An 18,948-nucleotide genomic window follows, 5' to 3' on the forward strand; every position below is an offset into this window, starting at 1 on the left:
GGTCAGGAAAGAAAGTCTCTGCATTACTGTCTTAAGAGGGACATACACAACTGCATATTATGAAAAGACTTGCCAACACTGTCAGAGGCTCAGAGACAGATTTACATTTGCACAGATGCACAACAATAATGGAATACCACTTTTGTCCTTCCGGCTCTCAAACATATCCCTTTTGGGTAATAACATGTATACTGAATGAAACATCTTCTGCTGCTTGACAGCACATGCCTTGTCTCACTTATGCACTATTCTGGTGTATCAGCTAGAAGGAAATAGTTTCTGAAAGTATGTGCAGCATAGGGTAGATGTTGACCTATATAGATGGGAATGGGGGTTAGCTGGGAAGACTTTGAATCCTCCTTATGGAAAGTCATTGCAAGCTGGCTAATCTCTTCTCCTAGCTGCAAGCCATTTGAACAGAAGGGCAAAATCCTTCTCTGTAAATGTTCTGTCCATCTTGTCATTTTGTTTGATGGCATAATTTTATGTCAAGCCTGTAATATACATCCTAGAAGCTTTTTTTTTTTTTTTTTTTAATAAGCAGATACTGGGACAAAACAAAAAAATAGAAAACTTGCCCATTTATTCAGTACACTTACAGCTCCGTGTGTTCATTATTGTACTGATTGTTTGACATTGTACTGGAGGAGAAGCAGGAAACCTCACTGCTCTTTTTCAGTTCTCCATGTGCTTACAAGTACTGTAATGCACAAGGCAGTTATAATTAGCATCATGACTCACATAATACTAGTAACTGCAGCTATGCTCTCAGAGGAAATGACTTTTCCATATCCTTCAGTTCAATTCTGCTTTGTATTAATGGCTCACCCCTTTTCTGTCTCTTATTCCAGAACTCCTGAGCTGATGTTAAGACGTGTTTTCTAGCAGGTGTGAGGGAGAAGACAGGTCAGACTTTGGCCCTCACAAATACTATTTCAACTGTGCCTGTTCCCAGAAAGAAGGAAGACAAAGTAGAAACAGCAGCTTCCAGAATTCCACTCCTCCAGAAGATAAATGTAAACCAATTGCACAAGAACATAGCCTGAATTCAGTTAAAGAAGCCAGACAATAACTCCTTGCTTTCTGGGACCTGTCCTCTTAAGTCTGTTCCTAATCACAAGAGAATGAACTTCTGTGAAGAATTTAGCAAGTGGCTTTAAAAGAGAACTGGAGAAGCAGCAGACAGTGAAGCACACAGACATCTTCGGTAGTTCAGGAATGGAGTGAACACTGAGTTAGTTTCACATGCTTGGGCTTTCTAGTGCCCACTGAAGAGATGATGAGCCACCAAACAAAGAAGATTAAAAATTAATTTGCTAATTTATAAGTCCAATATCTGCTTCATGTTCCTATCAGGAAGATATCAAAGAAAAAGAGACAATGGAGACCGAGGATAAGAACAGGTAAAAAAATAAAACATACAAACAACCAAGCAAAACTCCTGAAGGAATTTTTTGTTAGGCTGACATGTTCCTGCTCAAACAGCCATGGTCAGTGTTTAAGACTGAGTTTGAAATTTGCCTAGTATTTGTACAAAATTGCTACTTTTGTAGCTACTTTCTATCTTGCAGTCGGCAGAATGCCCACTGATGTGCAATTGTAATGTACAGCCTCTGCTTTTTACTGTGTACTAAGGAGGTGAGCTTTGCGTTGTGGCAGAAAGTTATTAGCAACAGCTGCCTATTGTTTCAGGGTCTGGTCCACTGGCTTCCTGGGTAATTTTGCAAAAATTCATGAAAGCAAATTTGGGGGTGCCCTGGGTTCAGCAGTAGCAGTCATTTTCTCCTTCTTAGTAGCTGGGGCAGTGCTGTAGTTTTGACTTTCAGCCTGGGACCAGTGCTGATAACACCGATGTTTTTCAGTTGCTTCTCAGTAATGTTTACTCTGACCAAGGACTTTGTGAGCCTCATGCTCTGCCAGGGAGGAGGGGAGGCCAGAAGGAAGCAGAGACAGGACACCTGACCCAAACTAACCAAAGAGGTATTCCATACCACAGCAAGTCATGACCACTATATAAACGGGGGGCAGTTACCTGGAAGGGTGAGATCACTGCTAGGGTCAGGCTGGGTATCGGTCAATGAGTGGTGAGCAGTTGCGTTCTCTTCCCTTGTTATCTCCTTTATCATTATTATTGTTGGTGGCAGCAGCAGTGATTTGTGTTATACCTTAGTTACTGGACTGTTCTTATCTCAACCTGTGGGAGTTACATTCTTTCGATTCTCCTCCCCACCCCTCTGGGAGCAGGGGGAAGGAAAGGGAGGGAGTGAGAGAGAGGCTGCGTGGCCCCGAGTTACTGGCTGGGCTTAAACCATGACAGGGGATTTTAATCTTTTTCTTCTAGATTACTTAACTGCCCCCCTCCCCGTCCCCCCTGTGTAAATATTGTAAATGTAAATGAAAAACCTCAGAAATCTCTGAGGTTTAGGCATTGCATGTTGTGCAGCAAGCTCTTCCATAATTCAGTAAGGCATGAAGTTCCCTCATAAAGACTAAGATTGATGGTCACCTTCATTGGCACCGAGGCCTGAAACGGGACCAGAGATGAAACTAAAGAACTGCCAGGGATAAGAGCTGGAAAGTATGGATTGTCCTAGACTGAGCTGCAGGGGCAATATTCAAGCTGGGGACTGTGCATTGGACAGAGGTGGGGCTTCAGAGTTACAGCCAGGGAGAGGGGAGCAGACTTGCCTTGACATACTTGACTTTTAAATATGAAGAGCTCAATCTTTCTGCTAAAAGCAGATTTCTTGTGATAAGCATTATTCATGCTGTTAAAATTGTAGAATCCTATATTTCAATATTGACATTCTTGGATACTAATAAATGATGGGCTTTGTTCCACCAAGATCACAAATGACAAATATCTTGTCATATCAGTTATGTTGTGATTTTTGCTCATTTGGTTCCATGCAGTTTATGGGTTTTATGCAAGTCTCTGTTAAATTGAGTTTACATTAGACTATGTAGTGGTATTTCAGAATCTCCATTGTATTTTTTATTCATTCCAGTATCAGTCAATTATAAAAAATTACAGATCTCAAAGATTTTGCTGCAATATTTTACCCAGCCTTCAACTTTAACACTGATATTGTACTTCCCTCTTTAAAGGTAGTCAAGTGTCAATTTTCAAATTGGTGTGCGAAATTAGGGCTTTATATGTCTAACCTGAAGTTTAGCTTTAGCAGACCCTGTGCCCTTGTGATATTGCACGAAATTAATTTGCTTCTGAAATTTTGGTGCATGGCCTTCCTCTGGCATGTCTTTTGACCCCTGCAATTAGATGCTTTTGGGAGCAGAGCCAAGCTTTTATGCTTTTTCTTTATTTACAGTGTCTATAATAAAAAGACTGTGCCTCCAGTTGGAGCTTCATGGAATTTGTGCAGCATATATAAAGACATTAGCTAAAGTACAGACTTCCAGTTCATGTTCTAACATTGAAACTTTAGAACTTTTCACTATATGTATTTGCTACTACTATCAATTAATGGTAATAGGGGTGCAATTGCCTTAACTTCCCATCCTTGTTCCACTTTCTATACATCACATGGATGGAATAAAAATAAATATATACATAAAAAAAAAGTTTTTCTAGCTACTTAAAAAGACTTCATTGATTACATTGTAGGTGGGTTGTGCTGCAATGTTAGTCTGTGTTAATCACATGCTGCCATTAATCTGGTTATTATGAATCCACAAAAGTCTTTGGGTACTGAAGTGCTTTAAACTGGTCCATGATTGGAGGCCGTGAGTACACTGTTGCACTTGCAGTGCTGATGCTCAATGGGATACAATCACACTGAAGCTTTAATTACCACAACCCATCAGCTGCTAATCCAGTCTTCACTGACTGAAACCCTTTATGCTGAAACTTTTTTTTAAGTGATACCACTTTTGTTCAAGATAGGCACAAGCAGGCTAATGGAAGAGAAGTTAACAAAGGCTTAGTTAACTCTGCACTTAGGTCATACTAATATTTCAATAGAGATTTTACATAATTACAATAATACACATATTGTATCTAAAGGACATGGACTGTTGGGACAAGTCCAGAGGAGGGCCACAAGGATTATCAGGGGACTGGAGCACCTCCCATATGAAGACAGGCTGAGAAAGTTGGGGCTGTTCAGCCTGGAGAAGAGAAGGCTGCATGGAGAACTCATAGCAGTCTTCCAGCATCTGAAGGGGGCCCATAGGGATGCTGGGGAGGGACTCTTTATTAGGGACTGCAGTGACAGGACAAGGGATAACAGAGTAAAACTTAAGCAGGTGAAGTTTAGATTGCATATAAGGAAGAAGCTCTTTACTGTAAGGATGGTGAGGCACTGAAATGGGTTGCCCAAGGAAGCTGTGAATGCTTCATCCCTGGCAGTGTTCAAGGCCAGGGTGGACAGAGCCTTGGGTGACATGGTTTAGTGTGATGTGTCCCTGCCCATGGCAGGGGGGTTGGAACTAGATGATCTTGAGGTCCTTTCCAACCCTAACTATTCTATGATTCTAACCAACTCTTTCCATAGGTATGTATAAATAGAAACACATACTGATTCATAGAACGGTTTGGGTTGAAAAGGACCGTAAGATCATCTAGTTCCAAACCCCCTGACATGGGCAGGGGCGCCTCACACTAGACCATGTTGCCCAAGGCTCTGTCCAACCTGGCCTTGAACACTGCCAGAAATGGAGCATTCACAACTCTTTCGGGCAACCTGTTCCAGTGCCTCACCACCCTCACAGTAAAGAAGTTCTTTCTTACATCTAATAATAAATAAGCATAATATATAATATATAGGCATCATAAATAAGCATACAACCTGTTGTACATCTAAAAATTTGCTCTGTAGCCTCTATAGGTGTCCTATTCCCCATCTCAGTTTCCTTAACCATTGTAGAAAACTCCCTTGACTTCTGCATTCCCTGCTTCTTGTGTCCAAATATAGATAGGTATACCAAGGGGCATACTGTATGTATGTATGAGGTACAGAGATGTAAACAACAATTACGACAGTTTCAAAAGCACTGTGCCCCCCACTAGTGAAAGTTTTACCATCCATTTCACTGGAAGTTGTTTGGATGTATTTAGTCTTATCCTTGCTGGGCTAACATACTGTCCTGGTTTTGGCTGGGATAGAGTTAGTTTTCTTTCCTCTATATTGAAGGTATCACAGTTGCTTTGTGTCTCAAATCTGTCAAAATGACCCAAATTAGCTCAAACAACTCAAATAGTAATAATTTTTTAAATTGGATAATACCATCTGAACCAGGATACAAGGCAATTACATAAGTTCCACCAGTAAATTGGAAAGAAGAGTGAAAAGCAGTGAGGGTGTAGGAGGCTGAAAGTACTTGATGTTTTACTCCATGCTACTTTATATAGTATAGGACATAGTAACACAGCCTGCAATTCCCAATGAATCATTATGCAACTCACGTAGTGTTTGGAGCAATATCGCAGCTATTAGATTTGTGTGACTGGACTTGTCATGTAACGCAGGAATCCCTTTCACATTTCTGTTTTCCCAGAAGAGGATGCCCTGTGTCATTTCTTCCCCTTTTCCTCCCTTCCTCTCACTAGGCCTTACATATGCCTCATGCTTCTTACTCTGTGCCACTCATCTTTCTGTTGTCTGAAGGATAAAGTTTTGCTTGTACTTCTGTATGAGGCCCTGTTATGAAGGAGACAAACTGATACAGAGCCAGTACAGAGCTAGCATTACGTGTTATCCACTATCTGACGTACAGGTACTTGAAAAGGTGCTTTGAGTTGTGCTTTTCATAGTTTAAGAAAATTACATGTCTTGTATTTCCTTCTGTGCGACATTGTAATTTTTTCCATATACATAGGGCTTGGTACACTGATGCCTTGAAAATATTATGAAACTTTGAAGCATGATTAGGTGCAGTATGCAGAAGCAATAGGGATGGAGAAACGCTTCTTAAAATATTTAATGCATGTGTAATATGGGGCAGCTGATTTTTTACTTATTAAGTAGATTTTTCTCCCTTATGTAGGAAGATAATATCTGGAACGAAAATAAGAAAAATATTACAGGTAGTACAGAAAAAAATACCTTTGGTAAGCTGATTACCATGTGTCCTAAATGGAGGCAAAGATTCATTGTGACATTTAGGAACTTATATTTGGCTTTGAAATCAATTTCAGATTTAGGCTCTGCTTTTTGTTGTTTCAAGGTTAAAGTGGGTGTTCTAAATCTGTCAGTTTTATTGGCACCAATTGTCAAAAGCAAACACCACCAGTTAACATATTGCTTATTTTAAAATGTATGCCAACAGCAGATCTTGCAACACTGCAGTCCCTCCTAATGCAATTCTCTAAAGAGCAATTGAAAAGTTTATTTTTATCACTACTTTGGTTTAATCTTTTGCATAATTTGAAATGCCAAGCATTTTGTACTGGATTTTGTTATTCATACAAACTGGAATAGAAACCCCTGTGATGCTTAGCAATTCAAATCTGTAGAGTAATGGTTACTGTACTATAGTTGAGTAAGGTTAGGTCCTCTCTTTGAGGCCTTAATTTAAAGTAGTCTTTTCCTAATGGTAGATCTAAGAGGAAATTTTCCTTCAGAATTTAAGAAGATTTTAAAATTTTATCATTTATTTGCGCTTTCTTGCTCTGCTCTTTACACATAAAGAATAAAACTGAAACAAATTTTATAGGTATTTTAAGTACTTTGCATTAGCATTTGCTTAGTGCCATCAAGGAACTGGCTTGAACATTAAAGCATATAACAGAGAGATCAAAATCATTAGACGGAAACAAATGGCTTTTCCTGGCGTCTGTGACCTTCAATCTTTTGTTTGTTTTTACTAGTATTTAAAAAGGATCTTGTTCTTTCGATATTTGACATTTAGAAACACATCAGCTTACAAAGGAATAAGGTAATACTTTCCTCCAGTTCTTTAATATTTCATTAAGCTGCGATCATACAGATATTTTGCTTAGAAGCTATCTATAATGGTTCTACGTGAGGAGCACAGAGTATGAGAACCAGTTTAAACTCACTGCATCAATCTATAATAAAACAGTTTCAGCGAATTAATTAAATTGTGTGATAGATTTTATGGCAAAACCAGATATTTTGTTTAAATCAAATGCTTCACAGGCCAGAGGGAGGTTTGGGCTTTTTGTTGTTTTTTAAATTTGTACAAGATAGGACTAAAGCCATTTCAGCTAAATACTTTTCTGTTAATGGAGCTATTCAAATAAATTAGAAACTTTCCAGTAAGGGGTGACTTCCAATGACTAGCACATGTGTCATCAGCCAATGGTAGGTTTATTCTCAAACTTCTTGAAAAGGCATTAGTAGGCAAAGATAAAGCAAGCTCCTGGCAGTGACTACAAGACCAATGCAATCTGTAATCTCTGGGTAATGTGATACATATACAATGTAATGTTTAAAACATCTGTTAGAAACACAAGGAATTGATTTAAGAATGAAGGTGCTTAGTGTGTTATAGAAAGTTTTGATTTTGCTTGGTGTGCACTATGTCTAATCTATAGTTATTGAGTCACTGCTACTTGCCTGCCAGCACTGCAGAATGTTTTTTGCTGCACTGGAAGCTTCTGTACTACAGCGGCTTCCTCTTGCACTAGTGACCTAATCATGTTTGTTTCTTATCACAACATATACTCCTTTTGCAGACTCCATTCCACCTTTCTAAGCACACTGATAAGGAAGAAAGGGGGTTGCATTCATCTTTTTCTGCTACTGAACACTTATTTTAAATCACTGGGAAATATAAGGTGATTCTGCAACTCAGAATTTTCTGGTTTCAAGGGAATGTCACTATGAAAATGGCTTTTATTTCATTTTATAAAAATACGGTAATGTTGTAGAGACTCTCATTTTTTTTTTTTTTTTTAATTGCATATCCCTTCTTGTACGACCTCATTCTCAAACGAACAGAAGCCTTGTTCATAGCCACAGGAGAATATTCCATATGTATTCTTAAATCTAAACGCTCCTTTGCTTGGAAAAGTGGTTACAAAAATCTTATCATAGGAATTTCTATATATAGTATTTAAAAAGCCTCAAATAAGTCCAAATGATTTTAGATTTAAAAGAGTGATTTTTTTTTTTTTTTTTTTTTTTCCTAAACTGCCATGACTACAAAATTGCCACCTGGTCAAATACTTTTTTCTTTTTACATTCACATAAAGTCATTAATAGGAGTTCTGCATAGCAAACATGTATGTGACACCTTTAACTTCACTAGGATTATGTAGTTTCCATAGTTCTGTTTTCCAAAGGGATAAGCAAGATTAAAGTTAAACAAAGGTTGAAGGCTCTTTTGATGCGAAAATCTGCAGACTGGAACATGTACTCCTTTTTGGTCAGTGTAATTTCTATATAGTCACTTTTCTGGCATTTTTTTTAATTACAGATCAGGCTTTAAAAGGTCACTGTCATAAACTGTCAAAACCAGTTTGATAATGGGTAACAGGGTATGTATGAATCACTTTGTAATTAAAAAGGATATTTATACTACATTCCTTGCCATATGAATGGCCAGGATGTTGCTGATAAAAATCAGCAATTAATACTGTAGGACCCTTCTCTTCTTCAGACTAAACAACTCCAGCTCCCTCAGCCACTCCTCACAGGACTTGTGCTCTAGGCCCTTCACCAGCTTTGTTGCCCTACTTTGCACACACTCCCAGTGGGAGTCTTGCTTATTATTATCAATAGCAACAGCTAGCCAATCAATAGAATGGGATGGGCCCCAGGAAAGGGTCCAAAACTCTAAGGGTAAGTAAGTGGTATAACACAGTTTGTGTTTAAAAAGTTTAACGGTCTTTGGCCCTAAACCAAAGTGTCCTTGTCTGTTTTGACAGTGGAGAGTTGTCCCTGGTTTATGAACCATGCCTGATCATGGTCCTGAAGCCTGGTGGTAATTACAGGTTAAAACTGTGCCAAGAAGCCTGACAACAATTAAACAGTGCAGATGACCAAAAGACAGAACTGGAATATGTCCTAGTCATGCTTACTCCTTTAATACAAGGGTAGTAAGAGGATGAATATCTTGCTTCTATCTGAATGGACAGAAAGAAAATTCAAAGGCAGATATTATCAAAAGGAAAAAAAAACAGAGAAGAAAACACATGATAAAAACAAATGAAAGGTGTCCCACAGTAAACAGAAATGGGACATTCATTCCTGTCAGTACGAAAGAAGTCTCGCTTGTATCGAGGAACAGGTTTACAAAAAGAACAGGTATAGCCATTTTCCAGGAGCTCATGAGTCCAGCTCCTTTATCCAGAACCTTGCACGGTTCCAGCTCTGCATCACTGGTTCTTCCCAGCTCTTCCCCTCCTACTACAGGGGGCACATACTAGATCGAATCTGTGGCACAAGGACTTTTTCCCCCCCAATATTAATGTTAAACCATCACAGGACATAATTTGGGAGTATAGTCTTGTCGTGTGATGTGACGTGGGTTGGGGAACTTCAGTCAATCACTGACAGCAGGATTGTCTGTGCCCCTGAATATGTCCCACCACTTGAGATGTGTGGCATAGAGAGCTAGCTGTTAGTTGAGACAGCTCTGTTTGTCTCCAGGGTCCCATTCAAACAGATGCTTCACAGAACACTAAATCACTCGCATGATCCCAGCTGCAGAAGAATTAGATTTTGCCAGTGGTTTGGTAGTTCAACTGGTCTGGAGACTATTTTAGTAGCTGACATGGATGGGACTGCATCAGGTTTCAAATCCTTCCATTTTGCCCAGCCATCCACATTTGTGCCACTCATGTCACACCCTTATGTAGGTAGTATATTCCTTTGGTATCAAGACATAAAAAGGTAGATCAGACATCAGCATTCTCATTCCTTTGGACATAATACAAATAATTCTGTGATGACAAACTGTGAAGAAGATGTGGGGGAAGATATAAAACTACAGAAAATGAACAAACTAAAGCAGAAAGTTAAAATAGTTTTATTGTTTCTGGTGAAAGCAGGATCAGACCCACAAAATTTTAACCTTTTCGTATAATTCTGTAGTAATAGACAAATACTGAATATGAATGAAATAAGATGTTGTGGCACTGGCAAAACTTTACCTAGATATTGTATTGTATCCCGATCCACCTGACCCTTGTGGGTTTTAAGCATTCTTCTCATCTTTTCTTAACTTGATACACTTCCTGCAAAGAGGTTCATTGTGTCTTCTCTCCCTTCCATAAAATCTCTGCTGTTGTTGCCAAGTAGCAGTTTTAACTCTCTGTCACTGCCAAAAGTCATAGATGTTTCAGTTTAGTCAAGGACTGGAATTAAGGACCTGCTGGAAAGAAATGGAACTGTCAGCTGGAGGTCTGTAGTCCATCTTCCTGCTCAAAGCAGAAGCATCGTCAATACTGGATCAGGTCAGCCATGGCTAAGCCTTGAAAATATCCCAATATGAAGAGCACCTCTAGGCGACCCATGCTAGTAACTGTGCTACTCTGTAGTGACATGTTTTTTACTTTTGTCCAGTGTGAACCTCCCAAGCTGCAGTTTGCTGCCATTGCCTCTTGGCACTACTAAGAGTAGAATTCCATCACCTTTGCAGCTGCCCCTCAGGTAGCTGTGGGATGCTACTATATTGCACCTTAGTCTCCTCATCAGACTAAACAAGCTCAACTCCCCCTCTCTTCTCCTTGTAGGTCATGTGCTTTGGGCCGCTGACAATGTTAGCAGTCCTCTGCTGGGATCTGGAACTGGGGAAGCCCAGAACATCCTATTCTGGTCACAGCACCCTAGGTTCAGCTTCATCAACACTGAACAGACTCACTTCCCTCGATCCTCCTCGTATTCAGCCTGGTACCCCCCAAAATCCTTCGAAGCAGGGCTGCTATTCAGCCCATCACTGATGGGCAGCCCACGGTGCCCAATGCAGAACTTTGCACACGGTGAACCTCAGAGGTTTCTGTCGGCCCCTCCACAAGTTTCTCAAGGTCCACTTAGCTCACTGGGATGAGCTCACAGCTCTGAGTTCAGGAGCAAGAGCACCTTCTGTAAGTCTTTAACTGGCATGAGGACTTACCATAGGAGATCAAGACCAATAAATATTCACGATCAATCGAGTGACTGACAGAAGAGCAAAGAAATGACATTTCCTTCCGTAGTTTGCATCCTTGAGAAACGGAATGTTTATCGGAGGTAACAGTGCTCCATGCGGTGGTGCCTGAACGCTGGGAATTACACCGAACACCAGTACACTTCCCTGACGGCCTGCCGTGCTGCAGGACTGCTCTGCGTGCCGTAACCCAGCTTTAGTCACGGCTCTGGCAGCCTTATGCCATACACGCATCACCGGTCAAGCCAAGCTCAATCCTTCCCCGAGGCGACGCGGCTCGCTCACCCGAGGCCCCGCCAGGCAGCAGGAACAACAGCCCCACGAAGCGAACACAGGACAGTCCTCCGCGAAGCCGGAACCGGGGCTGCTTTACCACGGGCGCCACTGCGGCGGGGGCTGCTTTTGGGGCTGCTTTTAAGGAGGCTTCACCCGCTCCCTCCTCCCTCTTCCTCCGCGGCGCAGAGCGCCGGGCGAGTCTCTCCCTCAGTCTGCCGTGCGCAGCCACACCCCTTCCCCGTGTGGGGAGCGGCGGTGGCCGCCGTAGCAGTGCAGCTAACGGTCCTTTGTGTGCCGCGGCAGGCATGTGAGTGGCGGCGGGGCAGGACGACACGGCACGGCACGGCAGGGCAGGGGAGAGGAGAGGAGGAGAGGCGAGGCCGGGGGCGTGCGGCGCTGCGCTGCTGCTCGCAGGCCCAGCAACTCCTTCCCCCCTCAGAGTTAGGCAGGCACCCGCCCTCCCATCCCTGTACCCCGGGCCTCCGAGGAGGAGAGAAAGCAGGCAGAGGGTGGTCGCCGGGGCAGATCGTTGCGGGTCTCTGCTTAGCTGGTGTTTGTCTCTTTGTTGCAGGCTGGCCCGGGTGACCGTCCTCCATGACTGCCTGGGCTGCAGGACCTTCGAGCTGCCGCCTTCCGCTGCAGTGGGGGACGTGAAGGCGCGGATCGACGCGGAAGCCGGCTTTCCCCGCGCCGAGCAGCGGCTGTGGCACCGCGGGAGAGAGGTGAGGGGCGCGGCGGGGGGTGCTGGCAGTCCCCAGCCAGCTGCGAGGGCAGCGCGGAGTGTGTCTCGGTGTGTCCTTAGGGGTGGGTCTCATAGGAAGCAAGGAGGTGTTTCGGACGGGCAGATAACCCTTGTACTTCTCTTTATGGTGCCAGCTTTTATCATTCGAGTTTTTGTGTCCTTTTCCGACATAATCCATGTTATTTACCCTTATTTCTTCAGGGAGGCACAGAAGATTCAGTGCAGATGTTCTTGCTTTGGCTTCCTTTCCATGTTTAATTGATTTTCTACCTGCTGGCCCACCTCAACAGCATAGTTGACATCCCAGTGAGAGGAGCTCTTACGAGTTAAAAATTGAGGTCTGAGTACAGAGGAGAGAGTCGAATGAATGACTTTGTTCTGTTGAAGGCATCAGCCTGGAGTCACCGTTTCAGTACTGCTTGGCATGCTGCTAGCTGTACTCTTGGGAAACAGGAGCCTTCAAGATACTGGTGGGATGACTAGAGGCAAGAAGGGAAGAGAAGAGATTGGAAATTGGGGTTAAATGGGGCAGGGGGACTTGCAAATGCATAAAGAAGAGACGCTTCCAGGGAGACCTTATTTCAGTCTTTCAGTATACAAAGTGGGCTTATAAGAAGGATGGAGAAACTTTATATGAAGGCCTGTAGTGACAGGACAAGGTGCAATGATTTTAAACTGAAAGAGGATAGATTTAGACTGGACATAAGGAATAAATATTTTATGATAGGGGTGATGAGACACTGGATCATGTTGTCCAGAGAAGCTGTGATGCCCTACCATTGGAAATGTTTAAAGTCAGGTTGGGTGGAGCGTGGAGCAGCCTGATCTACTGAAAGGTGTCCCTGCCCATGGCAGAGAGGTTGGATTTCTATCTTTAAAGGTCCCTTGGAACCCAAATACCATTCTGTGATGCTAGGGATTGTTGCATTGCTGAAGATGCTTGTAAGAACCTGTATGGGCAACACAAGTAGTCATTGAGGACTCAGGTTTGAAACAAACTACCCATGTAGTTTATTTTTTATTTTCTTGCCTGGTTTTGTGTGTCCTTCATTTCGTTCTCTCCAGGCCCTCCTGCTCTGGGAGGAAGGAGATCTGTATAATCACTTTCTAAAACTCATCTGGAAGCACATATCTAAGCAGCACTCTGTCTGGCACAGAAAACTATCTTTTGGCAGGGAACAGGCAGTAAGAAGAGTGTAACAGCTATTCTGGGTTTATTTATTTATTAATATTAAACTAGAATGCACATGGGAATATTCTGTAGCAGTTTTGGAAAACTTCTGTGAACTTTTGAACTCCTGTTCATTGGGATCAAATTACTTTTTAATTTACTGAGGTAGTAGAATATTAATCGGTATTTTTTTTTCCCCAGTAAGAGTGTTATCTGCAATTTACATGCTAAGTAAAATCCAATATCTCTTTCTCTCACAGTTTCTTACAGTGTTGAGCTATTAATTTGAATGTATTCAATCTCCCTCGTTTCTGCTGGTGTTCTGGTACAAAAATCCTATCTGAAAAAATTTGGTTATTATCTCTCTTTAAAATTTGGTGGCAGGTTACAGCATTCTGTGCATTCTTTTTTATTTTAGTGAGTCCTGAGTAGGTTGGTTGTGCAGTGTGAGCTGTTTTACATCTTGAGGCAAGATCAGCTCAAGTTCTTTAGGAACTTATAATGCCCTGCTGTTGCAAGTACTTAAAACTGGTGTAAGTAAAAAGGAGCATACTTTTTTTTTCTTATTATTTTTTAAGGTTATGTTTATATACTGTGGGCTAGGACTGTCTTTTGCTCATTAAATGTAGTTAGATTGTAAGCATCTATGTGTAAGTACAAGCATTTTTCTAGTAATTTGTTTTTACCCATCCAAGTGAGGAAGTAGTTCTGACCTGTGTTATAAACTATGACTAATGTATATTATGTGGAAATTTATTATGTTTAACATAGTTTACTATGAATTGGTTAAATTTCTAATTAGCACACTGCAGCCTCTAATTCTGCATTCATTATTGTGGTATGCAGGATAACATCATGTCGTACATGACTATTTTAGCACCACATCGTATATGACTGGGATACACATAAAATATGAAACTAGAATTGCAAAACAAAATAAAGAAAAATCATGTGCTATGATTACTAAGTAGTTTTTTGAGTTGCTGCTGAGGAATTTCTTGCTTAGTTTGCCCCAGTTTCTCAGTCATGTTCCTGGTGAATACAGAGAGGTAGAGGGGAGATGAAGCATATAATGAGGAGATGAGGCTGTCGAATTCTTCAGGGGGTTTATGTGACGTACTTTTGTCTTTACACATTCTGTATGACTGGCTGCTTTGAGCCGATACTGCTTAGTTTAAAACTCATGTGAAACTGAATATCAGTTATTTACTTTTTGGAGTACATAGTCTATCTACTTCCTGTAAATGTTTATTTTCTTTATGCACATGCACATTAGAACAGTAACTGCTTTAGCTGTATGCTTCCAAAAGTTCCCAGAACATGAAACTTTTCAAATGTAAAAATGGGAGGCCATGGCTTGCTCTTAGTATACTTCTGTAGGTATTTTTTCCACTTTTTTGCTTCTGGCCATTTTTTCTGATCCTATTACTGACAAACTAATATTTCACCTGTGGAGTAGCATTAGGCAAAGGAGGCCATCCTAGACCTCAGGGGCTTAAAGTGCTGCTCTAAATGAATACTGGATATTTTATAGTTTTTGTATACTTACAGACAAATCTGAACTTCTTAGAATAAATATGTAGGAAATGGAGCTGCTGTAAGTTATTCATGCTGCAGAATGTTCTGATCAAGATCCATCTTATTTTTTATTTCAGTTATCTGATGGTATCAAGATTGTTGATCTTCAGAGATCTCAAAATCAAGTTTTTCTGAAGCTTCAGTCAGAAGGGTTGAAAGGAGGAGGTATGACAAATACTTGTCTCTCTTCATAAACTGGAAGGTCAAAGCATTATCTCATGCAATCTGGAGTTATTTGAAATTACTCTTTGCTTTGAATGGGAATCTGTTGTTTTCCTTTTAAGTTCTAGGTATCCCTTCACTTGTTCTTTTCATTCTGACCCAGGAAATTAAACTTCTCTTTCCGAGTGCCTAGGTGATTAATTTTTTTATTTGTAATTTCATGTGTAGAAATTAGAATATTGCTGTACTTTGGAATCAGTAAAACTTGTCTTGCTGTAGTGTTAGTATCTGCCTTGTCTCATACAAAGTAAGATGAATATTTGTAAGCAATTCAACTACTTTAAAGGATATCTTTTCAGCCAGCACTGTGTAGAAGACTAACACTGGTGGAAAGCTTTTGAATTCTTCTGGTTTGCATGTTTTTCTTTTGATTCTGTATGTTTAGTTACATTTTTATTACAAAAAATAGCAGGTATATTTGTTTGTATGGTATCTTGAATTATATTGTAATACCTGAATATCTTGAGAAATGTTCCAATTAAAATCTGTAATGATTATGTTACTTGGTTGCTATCATTGGTGTTTTTTTAACAGTAACTTTATTGTAAGAGAGGGAAATAAATGCTAATGGGATGGTAGGATGAAGAAGGAAACCTTTCTTTTCATGCAGATATTTTATTTGGTGTGTGTAAGCCATGAGTATACTGGATTATGGTTTTCTAATGATAGAGGGAAGTGAAGCGTTTGTGTATTAGCCAGAAGTTTATGGTCACATTCCCTAGAACCTTCTGGTCAAAGCTGGGTCAGCTCTGAGGTCAGACCAGGTTGCTCAGGGGTTGATTTGGTTGAGTTTGGAAAGCCTCCAAGGATGGAGACTGCACAAGCTCTCTGGGTTCCCATTCCAATGCTTGACTACCTTTGGGGGAAAAAGTTTCTCCTTCAGATTTGTGGAACCAGTTTTGTGTTAAATATGATCAGCGCTAATACTGAAGAAAAATCAGTTCAGCCTTTGATAAGATGGAGTAAGTCATGATCTCCAGACAGAGTAATTTTTGTGACCTAAGTAGAGCAGCTTTGCTCTTAGATGTAAAGAGAGAATGATGTCTATTTTCAGTCCTGTCACTTAAAAGTTAACTTTTTGTGGTTCCCATAGTGAAATGTGTTGTTTAAACACTTCCCGCCTGCCTGCCCAAGTTAGGCTTGGAGATCGGTTTCTTGATTTAAGAAAATTTCTCCTAAGAAAAGAAACACCCAGACTTTCCTACTATTGATCAGTTTACCTTACTTGAGAAGTTTGCATATTGCATGTTGACTTCCATATGCTTCTGTATACTATAAAAATAATAAAGCTGTAAAATGCTCTCTACACTTAGAGCTGTGAGTTGGAATTTCTTAGTTTTTATTTTAATTGGTGCTGTTATCTTAAACATAGAGTGATACAAAAATTTCATAAACTGTTTTAATGTTTTTACTTGATGTTTTCCCAGCAAATATAGTTATCTATCTCCTTTTTCCCCACATTGCTGGGGATTCTGTGGTGGTTTTGTTTTTAAAATGTTTTATTCTATAATATATATAATGTATGTATGTGTGTGTTTGAATCTGTAGTTTATAGACACATGTATGTAGAAGGGGGGGAGAGAGAGAATAATTAATTTATTCGTAACTTTTAAAGGGACGTTTTAAAAGGAAGTGATAGACGGGCCATCAGTAGAGTCTGTTTTCCTTGTGGGGATTGTATTGTGAATATTTATTTGAAGCACATGTTTTAGATGTTTGGATTTAGGGAGCTGCCCTTTAGTCTCAGACTGGACTTTGAAGAGTACAGAACATTTCTTTTTGTGATTGACTCGTCCTTTTAGAGCAGAACTTCATGGTGCTTGGTAGTACCTTTCTGTGACTTTTCCCTTCAGTGTGAAGCCCAGGTTAACGCCAAAGCTAGCACCAGGCGCACAGTATGCCAGATCATGAAGTCTACACTAGAGCTGAGATGTACTGTGCCTCTGTGAAGCTGTCAGTAGAGATCGTCACTGGCTATAAAAAAGTTAGAGCCACTGCTGTCCTAGAATACTGTCCTTGTGCTTAAAGAGTACTAGTCCTTTAGCAGTTGCTACATTTAAAACATCCAGTAATGAGAGTTGGGGTATAATTGATGCAAAGATTTAGCTCCCAAATTGATTTAATTTAGATATGAAACAATATGTTGACCTTAACATCAAGACTGCTATTTTAACTTTTTAAATAAAAAAATATATAATGTTTTTCTACAGTTGATTTTGGAAATACAAGATTTAACAGTATCAGGTCTTGAATTAATTTAAAACAATTTTCTAAATTGTTAGTAAATGTTTAGTGAGTATTTTTTAATCTGAAATTCAGTGCATAGTAGCATAATACACGGATTGATTTTTGTTTGGTTTTAGGTCGTTTTGGACAAACAACACCACCACTTGTTGATTTTCTTAAGGATATCTTAAGAAGATACCCAGAAGGAGGACAGATTCTTAAGGTATACAAAAAATAGTATTTTTAGCAGTCATTTAATATGTGTGACATAATGCCTTTAATGTAACACTTTCCAGCAAATCTTGCAGTTGCTATACCTCATTAGATACTCATTCCAGTATGGGAAAGACATGTTTCTATTTCTGTGGACAAGGCAGAGTGAGTTGTGGGTTTAACGTTTCTGAGTTTGCACGTCACAGATGCCATTGTAAGTTATAAAAAACAAAACCAAAACACAGGTGTTATAGTTTAATCAGAGACTTCATGATGTACTTCATGTAAGCTTATCTAAAATGTTTATTTTGCTTGTTTGCTGTAAGCTATATAGTGTACATAATAGTATATAAAAAAATTGGAAAGTGTTTAGTACTAAAATTGGGATAAGCTGGAGACTTTAATACTAGATTTTGTTGTGGGATTTCTTGGTGCCTAAATTAATTTTCCTCAGTGGACTATGGCAGTGTCGCAAAGTTTCATTCTTAGATTAAGAAGTCTTTTATGGTGGGAATCGTTGAACGTCTTTTGGGAGACTTGCCCCAGAGTGACAAGAATAATGAACACATCAGTTTTATGTGGGCTGAAAAACATTTTTAGTCCAGACATTGGTTCTCATGAGAAAAGATGTCACAGGATTTTCTGAACTGTGGTTAGTGTTCTTTATGGTTTTTTATCATTGGCTCAGACAACTTCAAAGCATGCAACAGTAGGGCATGTTATGTTGTGATGTTCCACATTTGAACATAGAATGTTATGTACAAGCCTAACAATGGAAATGACAACATTTATTTAAGCACTAAAAAAATTTTCAGTAAAGTGGAGTTTACCTCACCTTACTTCAGACATGTCTGGAGCATGTTCTCCTGTGAGGAAGGGCTGAGAGAATTGGGGTTATTCACTGTGGGGACAAGAAAACTCTGGTAAGACCTTATTAGGGCTTTTAAATATAACAAAGAGGGCTTACAAAGAAGGTGGAGAGAGACTTTATACCAAGACATACAGTGACAGGACAAGGGGCAAGGGTTTGAAACTGAGGAGGATAGGTTTAGGTCGGACATAAGAGATGTTTTGGGATGAGTGTGGTGAGACACTGGAACAGGTTGGCTGGAGAAGTTGTGGATGCCCTGTCATGGGAAGCATTCAGGGTCAGGTTGAATGGAGCTTTGAGCAGCCTTGTCTAGTGAAAGATGTCTCTGCCAATGGCAGAAAGGCTGGGACTAGATGATATTTATGGTCTCTTCAAACTAAAACCATTCTATGATCCTATAATCTGAAAAAATACAGATCATTCTAAATTCATCAAGTCCCATGAGGGGAAAGACAGGTACCTTTAGAAGATGCCTTGTCTGATTTATTGTAGCTTCTTATGCTGCTATCTGGAAGTGCCAATTTGATATTTTATTTTATTTTTTTTAATTGCACCTGCAGTGATTAGCTCATA

The 18,948-nt window shown here is 40.2% G+C and overlaps 1 protein-coding gene across 3 annotated transcripts in view; it reads left to right on the plus strand.

Moving 5' to 3' along the window:
- The window catches only part of SACS (sacsin molecular chaperone), a 62,499-nt gene that overhangs the window by 19,309 nt on the left and 24,242 nt on the right, over positions 1–18,948 (plus strand). For 2 of the 3 annotated variants that reach the window (XM_057399629.1, XM_057399628.1), the window contains 4 exons: positions 852–1,403; positions 11,924–12,074; positions 14,921–15,008; positions 17,429–17,514. In XM_057399629.1, coding sequence (XP_057255612.1) covers positions 1,381–1,403; positions 11,924–12,074; positions 14,921–15,008; positions 17,429–17,514 — 348 coding nt within the window. In that variant the 5' untranslated portion in view covers positions 852–1,380. Of the gene's footprint in view, positions 1–851; positions 1,404–11,501; positions 11,660–11,923; positions 12,075–14,920; positions 15,009–17,428; positions 17,515–18,948 lie in introns of those variants that run through there. The other variant, XM_057399631.1, reaches the window with a different exon arrangement.

Source organism: Pezoporus wallicus, unplaced genomic scaffold (assembly GCF_028554395.1).
Source record: "Pezoporus wallicus isolate ANWC-B61680 ecotype Strahan unplaced genomic scaffold, APGP_CSIRO_Pwel_v1 scaffold_6446, whole genome shotgun sequence".
NCBI lineage: Eukaryota > Metazoa > Chordata > Aves > Psittaciformes > Psittacidae > Pezoporus > Pezoporus wallicus.